This window comes from Talpa occidentalis, unplaced genomic scaffold (assembly GCF_014898055.3).
Source record: "Talpa occidentalis isolate TD23 unplaced genomic scaffold, MPIMG_talOcc4v2.1 talOcc4.3, whole genome shotgun sequence".
Lineage (NCBI taxonomy): Eukaryota > Metazoa > Chordata > Mammalia > Eulipotyphla > Talpidae > Talpa > Talpa occidentalis.
Genome location: NW_023603184.1, coordinates 89,797,431 through 89,821,454, shown reverse-complemented (window position 1 = coordinate 89,821,454; position 24,024 = coordinate 89,797,431). Strand labels below are relative to the sequence as shown.

General features: G+C 46.8%; 1 protein-coding gene across 9 annotated transcripts; it reads left to right on the top strand.

Annotated features, from left to right (window-relative positions):
* The first annotated feature begins 10,244 nt into the window (after positions 1–10,244).
* On the top strand, positions 10,245–19,595 carry NR4A2 (nuclear receptor subfamily 4 group A member 2). 9 transcript variants are annotated; one of them, XM_037523350.2, is made up of 8 exons: positions 10,245–10,384; positions 13,232–13,352; positions 13,826–14,691; positions 15,496–15,625; positions 16,005–16,168; positions 17,079–17,281; positions 17,702–17,880; positions 18,023–19,595. In XM_037523350.2, the coding sequence occupies exons 3-8, from the start codon at positions 13,828–13,830 to the stop codon at positions 18,277–18,279; spliced, it is 1,797 nt and encodes a 598-aa protein (XP_037379247.1). In that variant the 5' UTR covers positions 10,245–10,384; positions 13,232–13,352; positions 13,826–13,827; the 3' UTR covers positions 18,280–19,595. The 9 variants fall into 9 exon arrangements, with proteins under 9 accessions (XP_037379247.1, XP_054555714.1, XP_037379245.1 ...); XM_054699739.1 differs by lacking the exon at positions 10,245–10,384 and adding an exon at positions 11,230–11,469 and having other exon boundaries at positions 14,004–14,691; XM_037523348.1 differs by lacking the exon at positions 10,245–10,384 and adding an exon at positions 11,230–11,469.
* The last annotated feature ends 4,429 nt before the right edge of the window (positions 19,596–24,024 follow it).

The window sequence follows — 24,024 nt, the reverse complement described above, 5'->3', positions numbered from 1 at the left end:
TAAAATAGCTGTGATGGTATAGTTGAATTCATTCTTTTTCTGAAATGGTCCGACTATATTTTCCTTTTGGAAAAATATAAAATATTTTTTAAATTGTCAGAAGACTGAACTAACTACATACGGTTATCCTTTTCCCAAGAGACACTGGGTGCTCCTATTAGTAACTTGCGTCTGAACACAATTATGTCCTTTCGCATCCTAAATTATTAGTGTTGAGAGGAACTTAGAAACTTACCAGTCTTTCATTTTAAAGAAAAGCACACTGGGGCAGAGAGGGGATCTGATTTCTGCAAGCTGGCACACAGAGGTACAATGAAGACCCTAACTAAAATCCAGATCTCCTTGTCCTCCAACTTCCAGCTCAGTCAGTCCTTCATTACACTAGTCTATTTAACCAAGAACCCTTTCATCAGCCCTTTTAGCTCTATGCATGCCAGGTCACTTCAACACTTTGTTTACATCTGCAAATAGTGTATCAGCATCACAGAGGATTTGTCAATAGTTCATATATTTGAGACAGTTTGCTTGGGAGGATTTAACTGATGCGGCAAGGAGCAACCTCCAGTTGCACATGGACAGCTTAATGGACAGAAGGAGAGATGGGGTGTGGGGCAGAATTGCCTGAGTATGGAAGCTAGCACAGAAAGTCCCCACAAAATATTTACTTATAAAAAAAGTCCCCTTTAAGTGGTGGCCTCGATGTAAATTCGGAACACCGAAAGATTATAAACTTTTGGAAAACTTCAAACGTGCTACGTCAAGGAGGTGCAAAATACTGTGGGATTGAGGGCAGAAGTCCTGGAACCCACACCCTCCCTGCTTCCATGGAGCACCTTTTATACAACCCCTCCTCCCCCAATTAAAACAATAACGTGGGTGGCCCTGACCCCACAAGTACCTAAACAAATAATCCTGATGGGACTAAGAAAAGGTATATCCAGAGCGTGGGGTGAAGGCAGAACCCCTTGCGTTGCAAACACAAGCGTCGGCTTTAAAATATGCCAGATCAGGACATTTGAGATGGAGTTTTCTGATTTGTTTCGAACTGAGGACTTGCTATGACAAACACACCCCATCTGTAATAGAAGGGGTCTGGGGGAGCAGAGACAGCATCAGGAGGCTGACATCAATCTCTCCGTAAGGAACCCAGCGTTCACTAAACCCGCCGCCAAGCCCACTCCCCGGGGTACGGGTAACCCCCCTGCGCCCCGGGAGCGCCTCCGGTGCGGACCCCCGGGGCTCCCAGCCCGGCGCGAGGACGCGGGCTCCGCGGGCTCCTTCCCACCCCAGCGGCGCTCCCCGGGGGCGCGGAGCGGGGACGCGGCCGGCCGGCCCCGGGGCGCCGCGGGGGAGGGCCGGAGGGCGGAGGGAGGCCGGCGGGCGGTTTTATTGTTTCCTCTCGGCCTCCTCCCCGCGCGCCTCGCCCGGCGTCACTGGAAAGCCGCCCGAGCCGCCCCGCGGCCGGTTATTTATAGAGCGCGCTGCGCGCGCGTCACGGAGCCCGGCGCGGCTGACGGGGCCGCTGACGCGCTTGGCCGCCGGGCCGAGTCGGCGGGGCCGCGCCGGGCACCGGCGACAATGGGCTTCTGTGTGTGCAGCTGCCGCCGCCGCTGGGGGCCGGGGGAGGGGGCGGGCGGCCCCCCGACCCTCCCCCCGCCCCCGCGCGCGACCCCCGGAAAGATCACCCGTCCCCGCTGACCCTGGCCACAGCCGGGCCCAGTCAGACGCTTCTTTTTTATTTTAAATTTCATCAGTAAGTTCCCCTAGTCTCAGCCTCCGCTTGCACGTCCCCTGCTCCCCGCCCTCCAGTCTCCCCAACATGCCGGGCGAGGGGGATGTAGCCGGCCAGGGGCGACCACTTTGTGCGCCCTGGGGAGCGGGACCCGCACCAGGCGCGCCCAGCGGGGGATGCGGTGATCGAGGGGCCGGGAGCGCCGGGCAGGTAACGTATCCTGGAACCACCGCCGGGGCTTTGTTTGGGGCGGGGGAGGGGTGGTGGGGGGGGTGAACGCCGGGCAGCCCTTCTGGGACTCGGATCTCCCCGCGCCTCCGCCCCTCCCCGGTGCGCTGGAAGCCAATCTGGGGGTGTAGCTACTAGAGCGAAAGAGAAACTTCTGCGTGACTGACTAGCTAGACTCCTCCCGAGAGGCCGCGATAATAGAGGACCCCCCCCACCACACACACACACACACACACACACACACACACACACACACACACACACACACACACACACACACACACCCTCTGCCTCCCGTCGCCCCTCCCCCGTCCACTCCCTCCCCCTTGCTTCCCTCTTACGCCAGGGACTTGAGTCCTTTCCTCACCCCCAGCGCGCCCCGCACGCCCCCGCCGAGTGGAAGGAGGGGCTGGCGAGGATTTTGAGACTTCCTGGGACGCGGAGACCAGTGTTGAGCCTTCCCCTTTCTGCAGCCGGGAGCTGGGAAAGCTTGCTCGGGAGCCTTTCGCACGTGGCAGGCAAGCTGAGAACTTGCTGTGCCTTCTAGGAAATTGCAATCGATTTGTAATGCAGTTTCGCTAATTGGGAGTTCAAAATTAAACTTTAATAAAGCATTTGTGTCGTCTCGTCTAATTGTGAAAGCTTCCATCCGTCCTGGTTAGATAGACTCTAAGTCTCAAGTTAATGGCGCTAAACTAGATTTCCCCCCCAAGTACAATTCCGTCAACCGTCGTCGGCGCAGCTGGATTTCCGTAAGGTACAGATGTTGCTAATGGCAGCTTAAGCACGGATGGGCAGATAGCATACGGAATGCAACATGTTGCCATATGGTTCCTTTAGCCTTTCACCTCCAGGGATATCAATCACATATATTCTGGGAGGAACTTAATGACTCTCTGAACGGCAAAATGAATTACCTGGTACAATTTATATCCCTTGACCTGATACGTTATAACAACAGGAAGATAGCATCTCACAGTTTCTGTGGTATAAATTGAGCCACAGAGCTACATTTCAAATTCTATAACATTTGTAGTTTGAAGGGCCCTGCCAAATCGTTCTTTCTGTAAAATCTGTTTCTGTATTGCTTCTCTCCAGCCCCTCCCACCTCTGGCTAATACAAAGTTTATATAAAGTTTAGCAGAACTGTTGTCTTGGAAATTGCCTGTTAGCTAACCAAAAGCTAATCGATGAGGGTTTGGAGATAGGAAAAATATGATTTCCAGAGCTATTTATTCAAGAGTAATCTTTAGGAACACCATGCTTTTGGAAATCAAAGTTAAAGAACTCTAAAAATGTTTTCTGCAAGTAATTCCTGTAGAACTCTTAAATTCACTCATTAATCATTTGAAATTTTTTAACTTCCTGTTAAATTTAGGAACGTAACTGACAGAAAACAGTTCCCAGTAATATGAAATACGAGGTGAACCTTTTCAGCAAACCACATAAGCCCCACACTCTTAACTTGTGTCATGTATGTAGTGGTGCTGGTGGGTGGTTTTCTCCCCCCAGTATGTCAGTGACAGCACACTGAAGTCACTGTTTAGATCCTAGTGGAACGATCATGTAATATTTAACAGATTTTATTTTTAAATATCCTGATGACTAGTAAAATGTTTGATTGACTCTAATTTCAGATGATGAACATGGTTGTCTTTTACTATATCCCTCCTTTTTTCCTTCACTAATGCAGAAAGATAATAGTGAAGAACTAACATAAGGGTCAAAAAATAATGTAACATTTTTACTTATCAAAGTATATCTGAAAGCTATAGACATAGTATTGTTTAAGATTTTGCTTCCAACAATATGCAAACCACATTAATTCATGAGAACTGATCAGCAAAATACACAAAACAGACAGTCTAAAAAGTATATATTTTTTATCATGTTAAGTTTCAGGAGGTTAACATTTTGAGTAGCTGTGCATGCTATCCTTTCAAAATAGTTTTGAAATTTCAAGATAACGTTTCTCTTTTCCTTTTGTAATGGCTGATGATTTTGTTACCTAATGCTTAAGTTAGTGAAATAATTTTGATGATTACTTATCAACTAATATAAGATCTTTGGTGTATGTATACAGAAGAAAAACTTACAGCTTAAGGACAAATTAAGATATATCTGATGTGGCAACCTTTTCTGGGCGCTGTTTTGGTTATCTTTTAATAGCTGAGATTTAACCTTGATCAGCAGTGGCTTGTCAATAATGACTCCATCTTCATGACTTCTGAAAAGGCAGTGAGTGTGTCCTTTAATCAGTCACACAGAACTCGCCTTATAAAGCTGTTATTGTCATGAACAGATATTGCAGTCTTTTGTTAGACCCAGTGATTACCAACACGTTCCTCCTTCAAAAGCCAGGCCGAAAGTCCTGCTGTGCTTCGTTTCAGAATTCAGGTCCATTAGTAAATAAAATCCTAAGAAGCATGATCTATCTATTTCTCAAGTTATAACATTACATATATTTTACAAATGATTTCCAGCCTTTTTAGAGACAAACTATATGGAGGGTGTTGATAGACAGTAACAAAAACAACATGTATTTTGCCTCATGACTTTCAAGTGAAGATTCCATGGTTGTCCATTGTTACTCTAAATGAGGTGGCTGGCTGCCAAAGCGATCCCCTACAGCAGAAAGTACTACCATTGTTATTGTCTACCAGGGAATCACTTTTTATTTCTTGAGCTCTTAACTTCACCTCCCTCTTTCAATATTGCCCTTCCATTTTGCTAATCTGTGAATTAGTATGAATATGAAAACTTTTGAAATTGTGTATGCATCAGCCAAGAAGATTTTCACCAGTGTTTCTGGTTGCCTGCTGGTTTACAGCTTTTATATTGAACTGGCATGTTTATTTTAACTGAAGATGCAGACATACTTTTAGGAGGATGTATAGTCCTCATCATCTAAGTACTTTTAGTTTGATGTAATCCTAGTTGATTTCTTATGTTTTTACTCATGATTGTATTTTGAAATCTTTTAGATAGCAGATTTATGCATTTCTCAGGGTAACAAGGCACAAGTTATGGATAGGCATTAGGCCTCTATTAGATCTCTTGGTTCAAGTGAGTGGGGGTGGGGAAGCGTGCCATCAGGAAAGTGAAGTCCCACAGCACAGGCCCTGTTTGCTTTTCAAATTCAAAACCCACGTTCCCTCATCAGAAACTTGTTTCTCTTTCTTACAGCATTTCTTTTTAAAGAATTAAAAAAAACACAACTCAATCTGTAAATATTTAACCAGCCAAGTAGAAAACAGTCTTTTATTCTCAGCTATATGCAGCTTTATTTTTATCTAGGTTAGTATGAGTGCCATGTAAATACACATAAAAATTTGACTTGGTTTTCCTTACTTTGAAGATTGACAAGGGCTTCTTTAATTAATCCTGTTCTCTTTCATGTTCTGTATTCAGATATTGAAATACGTATTTTTATACATTTATAAGATTGTGTTTGCATTTATTTAATTTATGTTTCTTTTTTGAAGGCATGTAGCCTTGAATGTTTGTTCTACTTTTTTTTTCTTCACATCATTACTCTGGTACTGCTTGATGTAACTTGATTAGCTCCCTCCCCAGTCATGATTGGTAATTAAAATAGGCATTAAAATTAGTCACTTAGCAATTTTGCTGTTCAATTGGCAATTAAATTACTTAATTGCAATTAAAGTCCTAATTTTAATTGGCAAAATGATAGATGTAGATTTAAGATAATATGTATAAATACTTTAATAAGTGTCTATATAAGGATTACTTAATTACTCAACTTCAAGTTTATGCTGTTAACTTTAGAACTTTTAAGTGAGCAATGAAATTTATATTACATCTATTCAAGGGATATGGTAATTAGATTTATTACTTATCACTATAAGGGTCCTTGCTATAAGTTACTTTTGTAGTGTTAAAATTGTAGGTTGATAATTGCAGAATTATCATGAGAAAAAGGGCATATATGTCTTTGTTGCTCTATGTCAATACTGTATTTACATTTTCTATTAAATTGAGAGGTTCCTATCCAGTTAGTCTGAAGAAAAAATGAAAGGTGGTTATTTTATCATTCAAAGTGGAACAAAAACTAGTCAGCTCTGGTACACTTATAAAAATTGTTGCAAAGTTTATGTATTTTACTACTTTTAAAAAGTACTCTCTGGTACTGTGATAGTTATTAATGTTACCAGCTACTTTTAGAATTTTAAGTGTCCGGATATTTTCTTGGCACAGAACAACTTATTTTCAGAATCTTTAAAATATCTTTCAGTACTTGATACATTTTAATGATGTCCACATTAACTGAAATTAGCAATGAAGTCTAAAGAAAAAGTTACCTTTCCTTGCTTAAACAAAAAATAATTCTTATATAACAAAATATTGGTGATTGACAGGGGCTGGGAGGAGGGGAGAGTGGAGAGCTATTGTTTAAAGGGTATAGAGTTTCAGTTTTATAAGATGAATCATTAAGGGGTTGGGGGAGGATGGTGGTGACCAATGCAGGAAGTATGACTGTATTTAACACCACTGAACTATATACTTAAAAATGGTTAAGATGGTAAATTTTATGTTGTGTGTATTTTACCACAATTAAAAAATATTAAATGGTTAATTTAAAAGCAGATATTTTGGAAATGGTTACTGAGAGTCAAACACTAAAGAAAATATGAAGGATTTTTATTATGCAAAATACTTTTTGAGTGACATGAGGTTTTACCATATGTTCAGTTTTATAATTTTAATTTACAAGTAGATGCTTCTAGAAAAAAAGTGCTGTTTTCTTCTGCACATCTTTATACATTTCTAGAACTGTGTTCTGAATCAATGTAAGAAATAATTTTTAAGGTCTTTTAGTATTAAGTTTTTTTTTTTTTTTTGTGAAAGATAGGCTTGGTAAAACTGAGTAAAAGCCACAACTATACAAAATGTGAATATCAGCTAAGGCAATTATTTGTTCTCTAAGCATCCAATAAGAAAGGAACAAGTGACTGGTTGAATAATATCTTATTAATATCAATTAAATGGAAAAACAAAACACTCAATATTAAAAATTATTTTGTATCTTCAGAAGTAGATTTTTTTCTGAAGTGAAAATTTCTTCTATCACTAGTATAAACTTCCTGCCGATGGCAACAAATGCCATCAATGTAAGTTTGTCCAAATATAACTTAAAATATGTATCTAATTTATATGCTATAAATAAGTCCTATAAGTAATTTTACTGTGAAATATCTTAAAGTTACCTCAACTCTTACAGCATATCAGTCATATCTATTCACTATATGTGAATTGTAAGTGCTACTCTGAGTTCATTTTGTAATAGTGAAATGAATCTCTAAGGGCCCCTTTCCCATGCATTAAGATAGAAAATCCTATGGGATTACATCCATGTTTGCTTTCTAAATTATACCAAAAGCTCAACTTTATTAAGTACAATCTGCCTAGCCATGCATAAAATAAAATAGTTTGGTTTAGATGTGAGTTTGTATATTATATTGATTTTTTTTATAAAAATATTTCTTCTATGCATATGCCAATATAGTCTTCTTAATATTGGTTAATAGCATAATAAACTTGCTGTCCAAATGCTATTTTGGGGGGGGGGTCAATAGTATATATCGATAGTACTAATAATTTTGTAATTTAATTTTGTTGATTTCAAAGGAGCTACTTATGGATATGTATTTTAAATACATATGTATTTTAAATAAGAAAATAACCCTTCATTCTGGGGCAAATTTACAGATTTACACATGGAAATAATTTAAAGTTGTATCAGATTCTGTGTCCAGCCCTGAAATAAAAATTATCATTTTAATGAGTTATAAAATAGTGTACTTGATCTATTTATGCTGGAGAATCTTGGAGGAAGGGTTGCAGCCATATAAATGCAGAAATTCAGTTTCTTTTTGCCTAAAGCATAATTTTAACATTTTCTAAAAGGTTGTTCAATTCTACATTTTGATTCCATTATATGTGTAATTAAACCTCTGTGCACAAAAGCATTCTCTTATGTACCAGCAAATACACCCACAGGAATCCTCTTCTAAACTATAATTTATTTAAACATGTAATCATAGGATTTTAAAACATGCTTTCATTTTCCCAAACTATATGCCAATTGAACTACTTGGTGATAAAATGAAAGATTTTATTACCATTTTAATTTTTTCCCGTGACCTAGTAGTGAGTTAAACATGGGTAGGAGGAAATAAAATCTATTGTGAACCTAATTCCATGTGTTAAAACTGTTTGCCTTTTCAAGAAAAATAGAATAGAATGAAAGATTTGTAGTTATTAATTCCTGCACAATATGAATATTTGAATATTTGGACTTGCAGCATGTTCTCCTGGGGCTTGGCCTAAGTAGTAAATAGCGTGTGTGTGTGTGTGTGTGTGTGTGTGTGTGTGTGTGTGTGAGAGAGAGAGAGTGAGTGAGTGGTAAAGTGTGTTATCCTTTTGAACGTTGTGGAGTCAGGCCCCCTACTGTCAGGATTAGTCAATTACAGACATTGGCAGTCCTACTGAGACTTCGTTCCATCAGAACCTGGTGGGGACACTGGGATCAGGAGTTTTGAGCAATGTCCTTTACACTTTCTGTGCTGGATCTTTTCACCCCTAGCACATCCGAACCTTACCAAGACACCCACACGAAAGTAGGTTATCCAATAATTGGTTTAAATGAGTTTATCAGTTTTGTATACTGTGTGTCTTTCTAAGCAGTACAACGCTTCCCGGGAACTAGAATAGGAATTTGAAGGGGCCAGTGAGAACTCTCACACATATTGTAGGCTAGAAAGGGAAAAGACCAGCTTTTCTCTCATTTGAATCACTCCATTCTATTATAATAATCACCTCCCGTGAAAATCGCCTCTCGATCTTGGGTGAACTAAGACTTGAGCAAAGGCTGTTACCTTCACGCCAAACTCGACAGGTTGCTGCCACAGAGTATCACATCCCACGACCATGTTTGTTTTCCCTGAAGCTAACTTTAAGAACTCCAGGTCACTTTTTCAGTCTCTGGGAGAGAATTCTCCAGGCGTCCTCACACTCAACCCCAGCTAATCCCAGGTTGTTCCTTTTTGCTAAAAATGACAATAAGGGAGGAGGCGCGCGCGGAGGAAGCGTAAACAGTTGCATTTGTCTACCGAGGGTCTTGGTAACAGCCTCCAAGCCCCCCCCCCCGACCCCCACTTTCCTAGGAAAATGTTAAAAAATAGCAACCGCCACCCCGCGCGCGGCCGCACTCGAGTTTCCGACTGCCCGAAATAGCTGCCGGGAGCCTGGCTCCCCGCGGGGATCAAGGAGAGCTCCCCCTGGCCGCGCCCAGCTCCCGCGGAGGGGAAGGGAACCCGGAGGGCGCCACCAAGCTGGAGCTGCTGCTATTTTGGGACCAGCCCGGCGGGTGCGTCAATGCCTGAGCCCCTGCGTCACCGCCACCCCCACCCCTTTCCTTCTCCCCGGCTCTCCAAACTCTCACTTTTTCCCTTTCGTTCGCGTGGAATCGCTGCTACCCATAGGGCCCTGACGCCGCCGAGCTCATGCTAATAAGCCGCTCCCCGCCCGCCTCGCCGGCCGGGCGCGCACACCCTCGCCGCCGCCACATCCTCCCCTCCCCCACGCTTCCTGGTTTTATTTTTTCTCGCGCCCGCTAGGGCACCGCCGAGCCGCGGCGGGCGCAACATCTGGGGGAAACTTAAGGTGGTCACGTAGGTTTTCCCGTGGCCGGGGCGCAGAAAGCCGACGGTTTCGCGGGGCAGCCGCGCGGTACCTGATGGCAACGCCTCTGCAGCCTTTGGGGGGACCTGCAGGCAGCCGGGAGAGGGCCCAGGGCGGGTGCGGCTGAGAACTGAGCCGCTTCAGAAAGCGGAGAGTTCAGCGGGGCTCTCGGGCCACACTGGGAGCAGCAGGATGGGGGGGGGGCGCGCAGTCGCTAGGAGCCCCCTGCGGTTTGGAAGCAGGCCACGCGGTGGGCGAAGGGGCGCCTGCAGCTCGGCGTGGGCAGAGGAGGGGGACGCCCGCGGCCACTCCCTGCCCCCATCCCAGCCTCTGGCTGCTCCAGGGGAGAGCGCATCCCCCAGTGCGGGCAGCGCACTGGAGAAGCGGCGTTTCCTTTGCGAGCACGCACCTCGCGCCCGCAGCGTGGCGGCGGAGGAGCTCGCAAAGCGGCGTCGGCGGCTGGGAGCCGGGCAGCGCCGCGACTGGTCCCACCGCCTGCAGGGACCCCTCTCCCGGGGAGGCTGAGCCCACCCCCGTTGCGCTAGGGTGGAGACCCTGCCCCTCGCGCGCCCCTTCCCCTTGTTTTGTCTTTCCCTTTTGGTTCTCAGACCGAGGCTTTGCGAGCCCTTGTGTTTCAAAGAACGATCCGCTTCCCCAAAACTCGTGCAAGGGTGCAAGTTGGTGGCAGCGAGCAGAGCCAAAAGTATGAGATGTCAAAAGGTGAGTCAGAACACCTTTCTGCAGAAGGCGCACCTGTTGCTCGCTGCTCGACAACAGTGCCAAGAAAGTGGTGAAGCCTTCCTGACTTGGGGGTCCCTGAAAGTCTGGGTCACGTGGGCACTGCCAGAAAAAAAGGAAACGCAGAAAATAGGCCCTACCCCCACTCTCTTCCACACTGGACCGTACGCGCGCGCACACCGGGGGAGGGGGCAGCAGGAGGGAGAAAGGGGCGTGGGGTGGGGGCCTTTGCACCGCGGGGTGGGGGCTGTTGCCCCGGGCTAGGGAAATCCCACCCAATTGCCCGAGTCCTCTGACCATTTGTGTCATGGGACATCTGGACGCGCTTCCGCTCAGGGGGGCGAGGTGAGGGCGCTGCAACGCACAGCCCACCCCTGCGATTCCAGGTACCGACTACCTGGCCCACGCCGGCGGTCCCTTCCGCCCGGGCTTTTGTTGCACCCTTCCCCCCCCCCCCCGCGCTTGTGAGCTGTCTGGCGACGGTGGGGGCGAGGGGGAGGGGGCCTGCGGGAAGATGAGGTGCGAGGTCGTGGCGCTGCGGGCTGCACGGACCCGAGTGGAGCGGTCACACCTCTGTCGGAAAAAAAGAAAACCAAAAAAGCAAAGACGAAAAAAAAAAAACCCAAACCCCTAAGCTGGCTACCAAGGTGAACCCAGAACAGTTCCCACCTTAAAATCGGCCCTGCTCGTGACGTCAGGTCGGAAATATACCAAAGCGAGCGCCGGCCAGGAGTCCGGGGAGCGCGGCCGCGCGGCGATTGGGCGGCGGGCCGCTGACGCGCGCTGACGCGCGGAGACTTTAGGTGCATGTTGGCAGCGGCAGCGCGAGCCACATAAACAAAGGCACATTGGCGGCCAGGCCAGTCCGCCCGGCGGCTCGCGCTCGGCTCCGCGGTCCCCCTCGCAGCCCGCCGGCCGCCTGCCCCTGCGCCCTCCGGGTCCGCGGAGTCTCGGCTCCCTGCGCCCCTCGCGCCCGCCCCTCCCGGACCCCGCCGCCCGGACCCCCGGAGGGAACTGTGCACTTCGGCGGAGTTGAATGAATGAAGAGAGACGCCGGCAACTCCTAAGTGAGTAGCTGCAGCCCGTGGAGCTCGCGTGCTGTTGTTTTGCTTTCTCTTGCACGTCTCTTCTTTACACGTGTGCAGGGCTTGTTTTCTCAACGTGGGCGCCCGAGGTGCGGAGGGCAAAAGGGGGCGGGATGATGGGGAGTAGGTGCGCGCAGTTTTAAGGGCATTGGGCCGAACCCCAGCTTTGGCACTAGGGGGACTTAGCTCCCGACAGAGGTTTCCAGGCTCCTCAGTGGTGGACGTGGAAGGAGGACTTGCACAGTTTCGGGAGCTGCGGACTTGCCCGAGGAAATATGTGCAAAGTTTTGTTTTGAGTGTGGAATTGATTGTGGGCTTTGGACAGGGAGACTTCAGGTCCCGTGTGTTAGAGGGACCTGGACGCTGCTCGCAAAGTGACAAGAAGAAAGTTCTTCAGTTTACGTGTTGCTTGGGAACTCTGTCACCGCGGCTGGCCCGAGTGCCCGTGTTTCCTGGGTATTGTTGAGTAAGGGGAGGTGTCGGTAGAGTGTCCTGTTGCTAAGTTGCTTGAAATTTCTGATTTTGACATATGTCGCGCGCGCGCGTGTGTGTATGTGTGTGTGTGTGTGTGTGTGTGTGAGAGAGAGAGAGAGAGAGAGAGAGAGAGAGAGAGGAGAGAGAGAGAGAGAGAGAGAGAGAGAGAGAGACTATGAATATGTAGAGTACAGCTGTGAAGTAGCAAAGTTACCAGGGGATTGCTGTCTAGGAGAGGCGTCTCTCTCTAGGGCTGTGGGGGTTAAGAGCCTCCTTTCTACTTTTTCTGGTTAACTGTCCTCCCTAATGAAGCAAGAGGATTGCGGGAGAGGGGCACGGAGAACATAAGGAGTGGATGTTTGGCTTGCTTTTTCATTAGCAATAAAAACGTCTATGCTCTAGATTGCCTTCCATGTACCAATATCTAAAAATGACTAGGATACAGGAATGACTTGTTCCAGCAAGCAGGCAGATTGTGGAAGACTGAATAGGAAAGGTGTTCAGCTTGCTATGTTGGGAAGTGCTTCCAACATTGGTGTCAGTACTGTATAAACAGTATTTCCTTCCCTCTGCTCTCAATCTAAGATGCTCCTTGAGAAGTAGGGTCCCCTCTTCCTCTGTCTTGGCCAATAAAGATGTTGAAAGACAAGTTTTCTGGAAAAGTGAGTCACAACTCACTTGTATTCCCAATCCTGGTGTTCTGTCAAAAGCACTGAAGAAATCCAGATACTTCCACTCAGATTGCCCTCAGGGCTGCCCAGGCCTGTCTAACATTTTGTAACCTGTGGGGGTGGAGGGAATGATATTCTTTTTTTATATTCTTGACTTTTACTTTCTTCCCCCCACTCAGAACCAAAGTCCATTTCACCACAGCAGAAAATTCAAGAGAAGGTTCCAGTGTTGTATTTTGCTACACTCAAATCTTCTTATTGGGGTCTGAATTAAACTGAAATGGAAATGATGCCCCCCCCATCTTAGCAAAGGGGCCTATTTATTACATCATAAGTGTCAACTAAGTGTATGGAATACCTTTCCTCCTTCAGAACCCTCTCTTTGCAAATGTACACAGTGCAATGGGTGGCGTTTTCTGTTGTTTCCAACCATCTCTTTTACACATTCATTTTTAACTGATTAGTTTGGTAAAGGCCACCCATTATTTTTGAAGGAAACAATCAAGGAGGGGATAGAAAGTCCTGCCTGGTGAGTCTACAGATGCCCAGCAGAACATGTCCAGAAACTCGCTCTGAAGCTTCCTGTATCTGTGTTTCAGGGAGGAGATCCAACAGGCTGGACTCCCCATTGCTTTTCTAAAAATCTGGGAAACTTTGTCCTTCAGTGAATTACGACACTGTCCACCTTTAATTTCCTCGAAAACTCCTGTAAGGCTGAAGGTTAGTGCAACTTCATTTCTCTCTTGCCCTCCCCTAAACATCAAGAAACAGGGCAATGCGATCTTCCTCAGCAAACCCTGTAACATACGGTTTCCTGACCCGTCGCTTCGGGGAAAACTTTCTCACTGTGCAATCCAACTTTATTTCTAGAATGCGCTGCGGAGCCCCAGCTTCAGCAGAGAGGCTCACTAGAACGGGATTACCCTGAACTAGGGTGAAGGGGGAGGCGTTCGGAAATATCCGGGGGTGAATCCCCACAGTAGCCTTCTAGCTTTGGATCCTTCTTTAATGAGTCTTTCCTTAGCCCGCACTGTTTTGCTCCGCGGCATTCGCGTCCTCCCGCCCTTGCTCTCGCGCCCCTAACATGCTCCCTGACCGCCGCGGGCTGCCGGTGTAGCTCCAGGTGTACCCGAGCCCGGAAGAAAGTGTTCAGTTGACCAGGCTGAGTGTATATTACCCTGTTTCATTTCCAGCCATGCCTTGTGTTCAGGCGCAGTATGGGTCCTCGCCTCAAGGAGCCAGCCCCGCTTCTCAGAGCTACAGTTACCACTCTTCGGGAGAATACAGCTCCGATTTCTTAACTCCAGAGTTTGTCAAGTTTAGCATGGACCTCACCAACACTGAAATCACTGCCACCACTTCTCTCCCCAGCTTCAGTACCTTTATGGACAACTACAGCACAGGCTACGACGTCAAGCCACCTTGCTTGTACCAAATGCCCCTGTCCGGACAGCAGTCCTCCATTAAGGTAGAAGACATTCAGATGCACAACTACCAGCAACACAGCCACCTGCCCCCCCAATCCGAGGAGATGATGCCGCACTCCGGGTCGGTTTACTACAAGCCTTCCTCGCCCCCGACGCCCACCACCCCGGGCTTCCAGGTGCAGCACAGCCCCATGTGGGATGACCCAGGCTCGCTTCACAACTTCCACCAGAACTACGTGGCCACCACGCACATGATCGAGCAGAGGAAAACGCCGGTCTCCCGCCTCTCCCTCTTCTCCTTTAAGCAGTCGCCCCCCGGCACCCCTGTGTCTAGCTGCCAGATGCGCTTCGACGGGCCACTGCACGTCCCCATGAATCCGGAGCCGGCGGGCAGCCACCACGTGGTGGACGGGCAGACCTTCGCTGTCCCCAACCCCATCCGAAAGCCCGCGTCCATGGGCTTTCCGGGCCTGCAGATCGGCCACGCTTCGCAGCTGCTCGACACGCAGGTGCCCTCGCCACCGTCTCGGGGATCCCCCTCCAACGAGGGACTGTGCGCCGTGTGCGGCGACAACGCGGCCTGCCAGCACTATGGCGTGCGCACCTGTGAGGGCTGCAAAGGCTTCTTTAAGGTGAGCGCGGACTGGGGCGGAGGAGTCAGGTGGGGGCCCCGAGTGCCTGGGGCCTCGGAGTGAGTGCTCTGCCTAGGTGCCAGCCGCTCCGCCCCATCCGATCCAGGGCCGTTCAACCCCGGGGGTCCGGAGAGACGGCCCCATAGGTGCCCACGGGTTGCGACGGGGGCTTCTGGGTGCCTGAGAAAGGGAAGTAAAAAAGACGAGGAGACCCGCGGTTGCATCCCCTCTCCCCCTCCACGCGGTCCTCTGGTTAGGCCCGCGCCTGGAGTTGCTGGTGTTGGAGTTGGAAGAGGGTCATTTGCATGTGCTAAGAGCTGTCTTCTCAGTTCAGATTGAAATTGGTTAGGACAGAGAACCGTGTCTGAGCTAACCAAGTGGAACAGAATTCCCTATGGTCAAATTAAGTGATCTCTTTATTTCGCCATCCTGATTGAATAATCTTATCATTTTAAATAGAGAAGGTCTCCAAGGAATGTAAATAATATGAATGCCCACGGATTTGTATTTACTGAGCGTCTCCTTCTCCTTCTCTTGGCATATAAAACGCAGCAAGGAGCGGCAAGGTTAGCTCAAATGTTAACGCTATCAATTTTCTTCTGTTAAATGCCCTGGGGGAGGAAAAAAAAAAAGAAAGAGGAAAAAAAGGAAAAGGGAAAAAATAAAAAGGAGTTGTATGTATGTGTTTGTTTGTGGGGAGAGAGTATAGATCCCAGTCATTGAGGAATTGTCTCAGGATTCCCTGGGTTGCTGGATTTCCAAGGGGAAAAAAAAATTTTGGGCCTATGTTGTCTCCTTTTGCAGCGCACAGTGCAAAAAAATGCGAAATATGTGTGTTTAGCAAATAAAAACTGCCCAGTGGACAAGCGGCGCCGGAATCGCTGTCAGTACTGCCGATTTCAGAAGTGCCTGGCTGTTGGGATGGTCAAAGAAGGTAGGTTGGGGGAAGCATCGACTCTGAAGTCTGTGCCCTTGGGAAACCACCTCTCCTCCCCCAACTCCACTTTCCACTTCCCAGAGCCAGCGGGGGCGGCCCGCTTCCCTCACAAGGTCTGGCCTCCCAGGACCTGGCAGATGTCTGCTAGCTCCAAATGCTCCATAGAAAGCCCTCCTCACCTTTTAACTGTTCCACCCCTTTGGACGAAGACATTAAATAACCTGATTTTTTTTTTTTTTTATGGTTCTTGTTAGTAAGATCTTTACAAGCAAGGGGGACCTTGCATCTCCCTGATGGGTGCCCGAGGCTGTGGCCTTCCCCAAGAGGGACTGAACTGGCAGCTGGGTCTTGTCCTAACCTGGCTATTCCTTTGCAGTGGTTCGCACGGACAGTTTAAAAGGCCGGAGAGGTCGTTTGCCCTCGAAACCGAAGAGCCCACAGGAGCCCTCTCCCCCCTCGCCCCCGGTGAGTCTGATCAGTGCCCTCGTCAGGGCCCATGTCGACTCCAACCCGGCTATGACCAGCCTGGACTATTCCAGGGTAAGGAGCTGGCGGGTTTATCATATGGACAAACCGAAAGATGGGCAGGACCCTCTCCCCACACTCATCACTAAGCCCCAGGGATAAAGGAGGTCATCAAGACTGGCTTCATAGCTCTGGGCAGGGTCACTGGAGACAGATCGGCAGACAACCTTGCTGCTGCTGGGTGTGTGGACAGGAGCAGATTGCAGTGGAAGTGGGAGAGGATAGGCCACAGTGGTCAAATCTCTGCAAGATCCCCCCGCCCCCCACCCCACCAACTACCCCCAGCCATACATGTACTCACACACCTATGCCTCTAAAGCCAAAACCAGAGTCTGTAAAATGCACCCACTCGGATTCTGTCCCTGAACCTCCAGAGATACCTTAATCCTCATCTTCTCTGTTAACGTCAGGGTGAGGGATGCCTGCTTGGGGGGTTGGGGAGGGGAAGGAGAAGAGGGTATAAGGAATGACAATGCGGTGGAGGATCAAATGGTCAGATTCCTTTTTTACCCCAGCTGTGAGAAATGTGTGGGTTTTAATTGGAGGAAGTATGTCGGGCAAACCTAGAGGCCACTGCAATTTTATTAAGATTTGCAAAGGGCGTCTCTGCTCGAGACCCACTCTGGGACTAGCATGAATACTAACGTGTCAATTGTTTTGTGGAGATAAGAGTGAATGTTTCCCAGGGCTGGATGGCACTGTATTTAGTCTGTATGGAAATGGCAATTTACATATTTAAAGCAGCGACCTCATAGCACCATCCCTAATTGAATTAATTGCCCCGGAACATCTAATTTCCTTACTGGTCAGAGAGAGGTTTAATTGTTATAAAAACCTGGCTCCCCTACTAGAAACGGGGTTAGCAATTTCACGGGTTATATATTTTAGAGAACCTCATTAAGTGCTTTTTAAAATGAAATTCCAGTTCCAGGCGAACCCTGACTATCAGATGAGTGGAGATGACACCCAGCATATCCAGCAATTCTATGATCTCCTGACTGGCTCCATGGAGATCATCAGGGGCTGGGCTGAGAAGATTCCAGGTTTCGCTGACCTGCCCAAAGCCGACCAAGACTTGCTTTTTGAATCGGCTTTCTTAGAACTGTTTGTGCTGCGATTAGCATACAGGTAATGGAGGAGGAGGCTGTCTAGGGAGGTCGGGAAAGGAGAAAGAGTGGACTCAAGAAAGGGAGGAGAAAGAAACTGAAAGGGGAAAGGAGAAAAGGAATTTCCTTTTCTCCATTCCTTTTCTCCTACTTGCCAAAATGGGACATGTAAAAGGGGGGAAAGGAAGGAAAGTAGATGAAAAATTGAAAGGAAGGAGTGGGTCCAGAAGCCTTGGATGAACGGAATGGAGGTGGGATAGGGGGCGTTCTTGATTGTCCTTTATGAAATTAAACCCTTTCAAGGTCCACTGGTCTACATTTTATTAACTCTTCGGTAATTAGGTGCCTCTTATATCCCTCATTTATTGCTTTTCAAGTAATTAGTTGTTTAGCTTTTCTCTCTCTCTTTTTCTCCCCTCTCTCTCTTTGGTATTAATTGCAGGTCCAACCCAGTGGAGGGTAAACTCATCTTTTGCAATGGGGTGGTCTTGCACAGGTTGCAATGCGTTCGTGGCTTTGGGGAATGGATTGATTCCATTGTTGAATTCTCCTCCAACTTGCAGAATATGAACATCGACATTTCTGCCTTCTCCTGCATTGCTGCCCTGGCTATGGTCACAGGTCAGTACCAGAGGCAGAGGGAACTTTCTCTGCCCAGCAGGATTTGTCCCAGTTTTCCCTTGCCACCGATCCTCCCTGGTCCTGCCAAGTAGCTAACTGCTTTTGTACATTCCTTTCTTGTTTCTCATTGTGTTTTCTACAGAGAGACATGGGCTCAAGGAACCCAAGAGAGTGGAAGAACTGCAAAACAAGATTGTAAATTGTCTCAAAGATCATGTGACTTTCAATAATGGGGGATTGAACCGTCCCAACTATTTGTCCAAACTGTTGGGGAAGCTCCCAGAACTTCGTACCCTTTGCACACAAGGGCTACAGCGCATTTTCTACCTGAAACTGGAAGACTTGGTACCACCACCAGCAATAATTGACAAACTTTTCCTGGACACTTTACCTTTCTAAGACCTCCTTCCATGCACTTCAAAGGAACTGGAAAGAAACCTAAATCTGTCCAGAGGGGGCAAGTCACAAGGGCAGAGATATCCCTCAGAGCTGCCTGAGCTCTAGCTGGCCCCCACTCCTTCCATAAGCCCCCAACCCTTTGACCCTTAAAGAAAAAACAAACAAAAAAAACAAAAACTGTTGCTATTTCCTAACCTGCAGGCAGAACCTTGAAAGGGCATTTTGGCTCCGGGGCATCCTGGATTTAGAACACGGACTACACACAATACAGTGGTATAAACTTTTTATTATCAGTTTAAAAATCAGTTTATTGTTCAGAAGAAGGATTCCTAATTTATGATGGGAAATGTTTGGCCATGTTTGATTATTGCAGTTAAGACAAATGTTACACAAACACACATACACAGACACACACACACACACACACATCTGAAGGGGACCCACACGTATTGCCCTTTAAAAGACTTCAAAGTTTTCTGCTGTAAAGAAAGCTGTAATATATAGTAAAATTAAATGTTGCGTGGGTGGCATGAGTTGAAGAAGGCAAAGGCTTGTAAATTTACCCAATGCAGTTTGGCTTTTTAAATTATTTTGTGCCTATTTATGAATAAATATTACAAATTCTAAAAGATAAGTGTGTTTGCAAAAAAAAAAAAACTACACAAAAAGGGACAAGCATGTTGATTCTAGGTTGAAATGTTATAGGCACTTGCTACTTCAGTAATGTCTATATTATATAAATAGTATTTCAGACACTATGTAGTCTGTTAGATTTTATAAAGATTGGTAGTTATCTGAGCTTAAACATTTTCTCAATTGTAAAATAGGTGGGCACAAGTATTACACATCAGAAAATCCTGACAAAAGGGACACATAGTGTTTGTAACACCGTTCAACATTCCTTGTTTGTAAGTGTTGTATGTAGCGTTGATGTTGATAAAAGAAAGTTTATATCTTGATTATTTTGTTGTCTAAAACTAAACAAAAAACTTGCATGCAGCAGCTTTTGACTGTTTCCAGAGTGCTTATAATATACATAACTCCCTGGAAATTACTGAGCACTTTGAATTTTTTTTTGTTTTTTTAATGTCTAAAATTGTCAGTTAATATATTATTTTATGTTTGAGTAAGGATTTTAATATTGCCATATTCTGTAGTATTTTTCTTTGTATATTTCCAGTATGGCACATGATATGAGTCACTGCCTTTTTTTCTATGGTGTATGACAGTTAGAGACGCTGATTTTTTTTCTGATAAATTCTTTCTTTGAGAAAGACAATTTTAATGTTTACAACAATAAACTATGTAAATGAACACAATCTTGTCTTCTTTCTGGGTCAGGAAAATGATGACAAACAGAAATATACAGTAGACAGAGTTGGAGATTGATTTGGGACTGGTCACTTACTCAACATCTGAATTTCAAACTGACAGCCCAGATCTAGTCTGGCAAAATAGAACTGGGGAATTTAACTTATTCAAAAAGTCAGTACAATATTTTTCTTCAGCCAGAATTTTCCACTGTGACAACCTACATTTATCAGAATCAATTGGGAATATCTCAACTCGTCTGTTAACTTTGCTAGTAAGTGCAGCTTTCAGAAGAAAACTTCAGGAGACCACACAGCTTTGGAACTTTTGCAAGGGCTGCAAGTCTGTCGAATTTTGGTCTTGTACAGCGTTTAGAAAGTATCACTTTAAGACTCAAGATGTCAACACGGATTTGAAGTGTGTTGTACATAATCTATTTCAGTTTTTCTACTTAAAACTTGTAATGTGTCTTGGAGTAAGGGTCAAACATTGTGGATCCTTGTGCCAGTGGTCTTTGGCTTGGAGCAGAACTCTGTAGAGGCCTTTATTTTTTCTCCTTCAATGGATAGTGATGAGGTTCAATTTGTGGTTTTAGAATACTGTTTCTACCTTAAAAGTTTCTCTAGGAAATAATAAAACATACATTTGTCATGTCTTGGGTCTAGTACAAGTTAACCCACAACTTCTTTCAACCCAACACCAACTTTTAGCAATCAAAGTTACTAAATCTGTGGAAACTGCTTCAGGTCTGAGCTTCAGCTTCCGGTCTTTTTGGGTTGTGGAAGTGCAGCAAGTTTTGCCTGGGGCCAACCGTGAATCCAAAGACAATGCAAGTCGGCAGGTCTTCTTCTTAGCTCACCCTGGTGAATTACAGATGGCCTCCAGGTCACTGAAATTTACCAAGAGTGTTATTGTTTTTAAAATGCACAGTTAGAACAGTCAATTGCCCAGGAGGGTTCTCGGGTTGTTTACGTTATGACTTTTCACCCTCTTTATTAAAAGACATGTTTTGCGGGGTGGCGGAAAAGAGAAGGCAGGACTCCGTGGTCATTTAAGGTTATTTTCATGAGATGCCTTTCTCTGCAGGCACACAAGTGGGTGACCACATAAGAGCTGAAACAATAAGTGAAATGTCCAATTTCCTGGCTTTCTCGAAAAGAGGAGACTTGTCATTTCCTTTTATTTTCACAACTACTATCCAACTAAAGCCACACACTAATAAGCAGAGAGAAAGAAAGCTCTTTGGAAATACTAGGAGTCTGCAGAGCCGTCAGCAGTCATCTCCCAGGTGTCTGCAGCCCCGAGGCAATTGCATTCCGACTCGAAATCCCGGAGAGTCGAACCCTGAAACGCACTCTGTTTGCGGCTCTCCGGTAAGGAAGCCGCCGCGCATCACCCAGACCGGTGGGGTGTCAGGTAGTTTGCCTCCCGAGAATTTGGGGTGAAATGAGGGAGAGAGAACTCGCTCCTTTGGCCCCGTGCGGACTGCATCCGCTCCTCGTACATTCAGTTGTAAGTCCTAAGCTAGTGCTTTTTTCTGCTTCACAGTTAAACGGAGTAGCTTTCCAACTCTCGGCTACTTACCGGGATGTGCGGGGCGGGAGCCTTGCACGCATCTTACCTGCATCTTCCGAGATTTGCTCAGCTGAGGGCTTTACCTGTTTTAATTTTTATAGGGATAAAACCCAGGAAAAGCAATGGACACGCTTCACTGCCAAGAGCCGGACATTGCAGGTATCTTCTTTAGAAATAGATCAAAACTTTGTAATGGGACTTCCTTCCTCTCTCCTTCCCCTTTCCAAGTCCTCTTAAGAATTTCAGTTGTCTATCGTTGCAGCTATGGAAAAAACATAATTATTGTTTAGAAGACACGCCCATACACTTCTCAGCTTTGAGAGGTTTGATTTTAAGTCTTCACGTTGGGTAGCCCACCTTTGAGTGGTTGTATGGAACATCCTGACTTTGTGGACAGATGCCCTTTATTCAAAGAGCGGGTGGGTAGTGCTACCCCCTGCTTCTTCCTGGCTTCTGCCCTGGGACGTCGGGGTGATCATCGCAGTCTCTCTAGGTGCCAGGCTGCCCTCGCGGCGACGACTTTCGGTGGAGAGAGAGCACGCGCGGGGAAGATTTTAATTTCTGGTCCTGATTTCAACAAGAGAGGTACACTGGCCCTGGGAACTGACAGCACCTTGAAGTGACAGTGGCACCCGACATTTCAATCTTGAGTATTTTTGTTTGTTTGTTTTGGTGCTGGACTCCATTTCCGGAGAGTTTGGGTGCCCTTCCACTAAAAATAGAGTTAAGTCTATGCGACTCTGCCTTTCAGCGTGCAAGGAGCACTGCAGATAAAAAGAAAAAGATATTCTTGCCAACTTAAGCATGTCACACGAAGGTTCAGTTGCACTTTGCCTTGAGAATCTCTTGACTTTGTTGGTGTCAACGCGTCAACGTGAATATCCAATTATTAATTACATTTTAAAGCTAAGCATCAGCAGCGATGAAATACTTCCAAGATACAAAGAGTTTTACCAGGGAAGTTTTATTTCATTGCAATATTTTGATCACAGAGGTTTCTGATACAGGAGATATTTCTAGTCCTCCAGGGTCGATATAGGGTGGTGACACTAGAGCGCTTCCAGGCACCGCGCGTGGTGCGCATCTACGCGCTGCAAGCTGCCTGCTAACTCGGCTTATAGTCCATTTCCTTTTGTATCCGCGGCGCGGCAGCGCCGAGGTGACTTCGGAGAGTAAGGTCTGGGGGTCTCCCGGGCTGGCCTCGCCTTTCTCAGTAAGAAAGGCGCCTGTTTCGAGGCCGTGTGTGCCTGCAGCCACCGCAAAAATGGAGACAGGTTCCATTAAAGCGGGAGGGGCAAGAAGGGTATCTGGTACCGCGAATTTAAAAACTTTTTTTTCAGCGTTGTTTTGACAGTTGAAGAGTGATCTGGGAGTGCGCGTCGCTAAGACGTTTTCCTCAAAAAAGGATTTTAAATCTCTCCCCCGATCCCTCTCCCCACCACACCTGTCGGGTTATTCGGGAGCAGGAATTGTAGCTGCGCGGGCGCGCCTAGGAATTTCTCAGCCATGCAAGTTTCTCAGGCACCCTGCGAACCCGGATTTGACTCAGTTTTAGAATTCCTTGGAGGACAGATTGGGTGGCGGGGTTGGGGGTGGGGTGGGGGTGATGGGGGTGGGGTAGGAGTGGGTTCCAGCTGGCGCCCAGTCAACCCTACCTCCCCATAGATCTTAGCCACGATTAAAAAAGGGCGCACCCGGTTGGAACAGCTTTTTGTAAAAGTTCTTCTTAGATCGGTGCATCTGACATAACTCGAATTGCAGCGATCACGTTTCGTATAGCTGCATATTTTGGGTACAGTCGATAGTGGTTGACTTTACTGGTAAAATAAGACATGAATTGCAAACAGGCTCATCATTTTTTAGTAATTCGTTTTAATAATAAAATAAACACCCGAAAATCTGCTTCTCATTTTACTTTTTAATTTCATTAGAAATCCCAAATTGGATATTATACATAACCATTTAGGAAGACGAGGATGTCATTTCAAGCCACTTTCCTTTAGTGCGCTTCCCAGCGCGACTGGAAACGACCGCTTGGGCCGCAAGGTGTTTTCTCCGACTTTGACTTTGTGTTTCCTTGGGGAAAGTCCCCTTCCGTCAGAGGGCGCCCCCAAGAGTGGTCAGTGAGCTGAAAAGCGAGGCTCCACCCCCGCCGACTGGGGGTTTAAGCCTGAGAGCTCACTCCCTTGTCCCTAGCAGCTTAGCAGCTAAGGGCACTCTGGGTCCAACTGACAGTGGCGGGAGAACTTGGGAGCGCCCGGCTCTAGCCTCGTACTCCCCGCCCCACGTCTTCTCACCCGTGCCGTCGGATTCTGAGGCCCCAGATTTCTGCAGAGGACGTGTGTCTGTGTTTCAACTAGGGAAGAACGCGGAGATGCAAGCACTCCTGCTCTACCCACCGCGTTTTGGAGACTTAGAGTTTGACTCTGCAGGTGGAACCGGGAGACCTTGTCTAGGGAGCCCTGGAGCAATTAAGACGAACTCTCCAGGTTGAACTATTTCCTCCGTTTCCTTCGTCTTCCTCAGCTGTTTCCTGATTCTTTCCTAGCTAACCCAATTCCCCTAGGGCCGAAGGCCGCAACAGGTTACAGCTGCAGGGAGGCTAGGTTCTGCGCCTTCGGGGCGCAATCACTTGTGGCCAAGAGCGTCCCCTGCGTCTTCCTGCATCCTCGGATCAGTGCTTGGTCTTGGGTCTCCCCGAGTTGTGAGGAGGGCCGTGAGTCTATCCACACCACGTTCTGAGGCAACCTTTTTTCCTGGTAGTGGGGGCGCACAAAGGGGCAGGGCAGAGGCGCCAGCGTCCAGCCGCACCTCAGGAAGGGCCGCGGAGAGGGACCCACACACCAATGCTTCGCACGT

Coding starts and splice junctions, on each gene's coding strand:
- NR4A2 (XM_037523350.2), top strand. CDS start 13,828: ATGCCTTGTGTTCAGGCGCAGTATGGGTCCTCGCCTCAAGGAGCCAGC. Junction 14,692..15,495: donor GCTGCAAAGGCTTCTTTAAG/GTGAGCGCGGAC, acceptor CTCCTTTTGCAG/CGCACAGTGCAAAAAAATGC. Junction 17,881..18,022: donor TGCCCTGGCTATGGTCACAG/GTCAGTACCAGA, acceptor TGTTTTCTACAG/AGAGACATGGGCTCAAGGAA.